The 5,000-nt window shown below is 45.1% G+C and overlaps 1 protein-coding gene and 1 long non-coding RNA gene across 2 annotated transcripts in view; one reads left to right on the top strand and one right to left on the bottom strand.

The window, feature by feature from the left end:
* Positions 1-1,261, top strand: part of LOC107573141 (uncharacterized) — a 12,280-nt gene extending 11,019 nt beyond the window's left edge. Inside the window, exon 3 of the long non-coding RNA XR_001607449.1 lies at positions 864-1,261. This is a non-coding gene — a long non-coding RNA (uncharacterized lncRNA). The remainder of the gene's footprint in view (positions 1-863) is intronic.
* An 83-nt stretch (positions 1,262-1,344) lies between these two features.
* LOC107573140 (ATPase family AAA domain-containing protein 3-like) overlaps positions 1,345-5,000 on the bottom strand; it is an 18,561-nt gene continuing 14,905 nt past the window's right edge. The window contains exons 10-14 of the mRNA XM_016259585.1: positions 4,840-4,891; positions 4,681-4,751; positions 4,424-4,591; positions 2,963-3,071; positions 1,345-2,227 (exon numbers count right to left, since the gene is read on the bottom strand). Coding sequence (XP_016115071.1) covers positions 1,985-2,227; positions 2,963-3,071; positions 4,424-4,591; positions 4,681-4,751; positions 4,840-4,891 — 643 coding nt within the window. The 3' untranslated portion in view covers positions 1,345-1,984. The remainder of the gene's footprint in view (positions 2,228-2,962; positions 3,072-4,423; positions 4,592-4,680; positions 4,752-4,839; positions 4,892-5,000) is intronic.

The following is a 5,000-nucleotide window of genomic DNA, read 5'->3' on the forward strand; positions in this document are numbered from 1 at the left end:
TACACACACACCCCGTACACACACACACCGTACACACACACCGTACACACACACACCGTACACACACACACCTTACACACACACCGTACACACACACCGTACACACACACACACACACAGCAGTGAACACACACCAACAAAATGGCTTGATAATTGAGACCGTTTAGGTTTTTGGGAGATTATTGTAAGGTGGTTGTGTCCACACACTGCTAAGACACATTTATACGCAAATTAAGATATTTTGCATCCAGCACACACACACACCCCACACACACACACCCTCCACGCACACACACCGCACACACACACCCCGTACACACACACACCGTACACACACACACACCGTACACACACACCCCGTACACACACACACCGTACACACACACACACCGTACACACACACACCAGCAAAGCTTGCTCAAGGGTCTCGCTTCAGTCGTGGTATTGAAGGTGGAAGAGAGCGCTGGTATTCTCTCCAAAATCTAAATGGCTTGATAATTGAGACCGTTTAGGTTTTTGGGAGATTATTGTAAGGTGGTTGTGTCCACACACTGCTAAGACACATTTATACGCAAATTAAGATATTTTGCATCCAGTTATCAGTGTTGAGCACATACTGTAAGGTTAACCCTGCCTGCTTTACATGATTGAAAATGATTAACAGTTGAAAACATTAGAAATTTAGAAAAGTCATCAAATGTAATCAGTTACATTACTTTAATAAAGTAATTGAAAAGTTACACTACTCTGTTACATTTCCACAGTAACCTTCCCAGCACTGCTCGTCACGTGTTATTCTGAAGGGTTATGAATCCAATCATCCAGCAGCTGTCAGTAGATCAATAATCACAGCTTGCTGCGAGGAAACACTGAAAAATAGCCCCAATTAAAGTGTATTCATTTACTCAGTTACAACGCAATCCTTTTATTTCACGATTTTCTTTCAAAAGATCCGTCTCGGCACTTTTCGAGACGATCGCTGTTTTTATGTAATATTTGTATTACTTTATAGTTTATGCTGTCGAGCGAGCGGCTCTCTCGTATCTCAGTCCGAATCTTTCTAGAGTCGGCTCACTGTAAATGGCTTCGGACAGTCCGAATCTTTCTAGCGAGTCGGTTCCTTCTAAATGGATCTCGCTCTTATATACAGCTCCGGGAAGTCCGAATCTTTCTTTTTTTTTATTGACTGTTGAAGAGAGAACACCGGAAAATATTACAGAATTAATTCATTACCTTGTCTTTTGTTGCTGTTACCCTGGCAACAATTCTGTGTGTATTTGTTTTTTTTATCTTGTATTTATGATTCTTTAATTTACTGTAATTGTACTGCTGAATGTTTTAATGTTTGTATTGTTTAATAAAAAAAAAAGTAGCTTCGGAAAGTCCAGTTCTTTCTGGCGAGTCGGTTCGTTCTGGATCTCGCTCTGTAACGATGGTAAGTTAGGGTTCTTCCAGCGAGTCAGTTCAAGTGAACCGGATCTCGGAGTCATTGTGCTGAATCGCTTTGTTCGGACGGCTTTCCTAAATGAAAAACTAGTCATTATGCGGCATTTCATGTCTTTTTGTATTACTATGTTTTTGACTCCGTTTTATTAATTTGTTTCTATTAAATTGATGATAAAATTAATTCATAATCCATTAATTCATAATTAATTTGGCATACATTAATGCGAATGATTTGCATTGTGTTGGTGAGTTTTAAGTGATCTAGTTATTTCGTCAGCGAGCAGAAAATCATAACTGGTTCCCGTCTTAAGTTATATCATAACTCAAACAGACAGCATAAGAAATGAAAATGGCTTTACTGTCATTTAACAGTTTCCACTGATTTCATGTGGACCGGTTTCCAGTCTCTCAGATGATTAAGAATGAATATTAATGTTACGGACTCCTGATCATGTAAACATGGGCACAAACACACACCAGACAGACGAACTGCAGCTTTAATCGTTCCTCTGACACATGAAGAGACTCCACACGAGCGTTAAACCGGAGTCCCGTCGGGTTTGCTCCGGTCTGATGGCACTTCCTGCAGAGGGCGGAGCACTTCCTGTGCTTTGAGCGGCGGCGCGGAGCCTTTGGCGGGAAACGGCCGGCCCTCGTTATCCAGAACCCCTTCTCCATGAAGCCAGTCCATCTTCTGCCGGTGCTGTCTCACGGCGTCATCCACCCGCGCGTCGATCATGGCCTCGGTCAGTACACCATCCTCAGAGGAGTACGCCGCCGCCTGACACACACACACACACACACGTTACCCATGAGCCTCTGCGGCATCACACGCCTCCATGAGATCAAACATCCAAAGCAGAAGTGCATTTCCAGAATAAACATTTCCTGATAACATACTCAGTCGAGGAATAAGGGTCTTATCTAGAGAAATGTTCGATCATTTTCTGAAAACAATTAACATTTATCCACTTTTTAACCACAAGTGCTTGCTAGCATTAGCTCTGCGATGCGCGTCTTTATTAGCGGATGTGTGACGTAGCACCGATCCAGTGTGTACAAAAGTCAAATGCCCTTTACCAAAAAAATGTAAAAACGATGTGGGATGATTTTAAAGTTGGAGAAAATGAGATGGAGTTCGTAAGCGAAGTACAAATATGAACCTGGCCTTTCCAGCAGGATTACGTGACGAGTGAAGACGCGCATCAGAGCAAGCATTTGTGGTCAAAAAGCGCAAGTTATTCCTCGGCTGGGGTCGTGTGGAGCTGCATTTTTAACCTTCAATCCGTTGAGCACCACTGAAGTCCACTATATGGAGAAACACACCGCAATGTTTTCCTCAAAAACCTCATTTCTTTGCGACTGAAGACAGACAGACATGAATGTGGGATGGTATGGGGTGAGGATATGATCAGGAAATGTTTATTCTGCAAGTGCACTTCTCCTTCAAACACTTCAGTGGTAAAGTTAGAGAGTGTTTGTGTGCAGCATACAAGTGGTTAACGGGCGAACAAACCTGCCAGGCGACTGCGAGTTTGGAGATTTCTCGCCCAGACATTCCCTCCACACGCTTCGCGATCTCCGAACACTTCAGCCCGTAATCGAACTGAGCCAGCTTCAGCCTCCTGCGCACACACACACACACACACACACGCACGCGCACACACGTACACACACGCAAGCGCACACACACACGCACACACACACACACGTTCAGTTCAGCGAGTGTCATGCAGCATTTAAAAATGGTCTGAATCAATGTTATTGTAAACTAAAAGCAGTTTTATATGTTTTGTCTACCTAGTTTATTTATTTTCAATCATCTTTGAGGACTTTTTTCACTAATATAAAGATTTGTTCATATGACCCACTAATAATCGTGATTACAATATTGACCAAAATAATCATTATATATATATATATATATATATATAGCATTTATTTACTGAAAACCTGAACCCATCTTTCACACACTAGAACACTCAAGTGGTGACTTTTACACAGAGATAGTGTGTTTAAAGCACATTTCAGTTCATATTCATGGTGTCCCAGAATAGCACTTTAAGTACTTTATGGAAGTGTACTTTTTTTTTTAACCTAGGTATGAATGTGTGTGTGTGTGTGTGTGAGTGTGCATTTTGGAGGCGGGTCAGACGTAAGGTGTGTGTGTGTGTGTGTGTGAGAGAGTGTGTGTGTGTGTATGTGCGCGCATTTTGGGGGCGGGTCAGACATAAGGTGTGTGTGTGTGTGTGAGTCTGTGTGTGTTTTGGGGGCGGGTCAGACGTAAGGTGTGTGTGTGTGTGTGTGTGTGTGTGAGTGTGCATTTTGGGGGCGGGTCAGACGCAAGATGTGAGTGTGAGTGTGAGTCTGTGTGTGTTTTGGGGGCGGGTCAGACGTAAGGTGTGTGTGTGTGTGTGTGTGAGAGAGTGTGTGTGTGTGTATGTGCGCGCATTTTGGGGGCGGGTCAGACATAAGGTGTGTGTGTGTGTGTGAGTCTGTGTGTGTTTTGGGGGCGGGTCAGACGTAAGGTGTGTGTGTGTGTGTGTGTGTGTGTGTGTGAGTCTGTGTGTGTTGCTCACTGGCGTCCTCCGGTGGCCGGCTCCAGCACGTATCTGTCGAAGTACAGTCGTACGAGTCTCTCTCTCTCCTCGAGTCCCGGCAGCATGAAGTTTACAATCTCGTCGATCCGGTCGTTTATGGCCCAATCAAACTGCTCGGGCTGATTACTGGCCAGAACCAGCATGAACCTGAAACACACACACACACACACACACACATCAACATCTTGTCAGCAGTTTGAGTGTGTGTGTGTGTGTGTGTGTGAGAGAGTGTGTGTGTGTGTATGTGCGCGCATTTTGGGGGCGGGTCAGACATAAGGGGTGTGTGTGTGTGTGTGTGTGTGTGTGTTTTGGGGGCGGGTCAGACGTAAGGTGTGTGTGTGTGTGTGTGTGTGTGTGAGTCTGTGTGTGTTGCTCACTGGCGTCCTCCGGTGGCCGGCTCCAGCACGTATCTGTCGAAGTACAGTCGTACGAGTCTCTCTCTCTCCTCGAGTCCCGGCAGCATGAAGTTTACAATCTCGTCGATCCGGTCGTTTATGGCCCAATCAAACTGCTCGGGCTGATTACTGGCCAGAACCAGCATGAACCTGAAACACACACACACACACACACACACATCAACATCTTGTCAGCAGTTTGAGTGTGTGTGTGTGTGTGTGTGAGAGAGAGTGTTTACTTGTTGCTCTGTTCTCCGGTGCGGTACAGGAATGCGTTCAGAGTTGCGCGCAGATCCTCGCTGATCCGCTCCTGAAACACACACACACACACATGTGTCACATGACTCCGCAGCGACACACAGACACACACACGCACAGTGAGGGAGTGCGAGACTCACGGAGGATCTCTTGCGCAGGAATGCATCGGCTTCATCCACAAACAGCAGCAGCCTGGAGAACAGCAGAACATCACACACACACACACACACACACACACCTAAAACCTCTGCATATAATAACCTAGAACACTGTCTAAGTCTCGATGGCTGCTCTGTCAATT

This window comes from Sinocyclocheilus grahami, unplaced genomic scaffold, assembly GCF_001515645.1.
Source record: "Sinocyclocheilus grahami isolate Dianchi unplaced genomic scaffold, SAMN03320097.WGS_v1.1 scaffold1874.1, whole genome shotgun sequence".
In the NCBI taxonomy this organism is placed as follows: domain Eukaryota; kingdom Metazoa; phylum Chordata; class Actinopteri; order Cypriniformes; family Cyprinidae; genus Sinocyclocheilus; species Sinocyclocheilus grahami.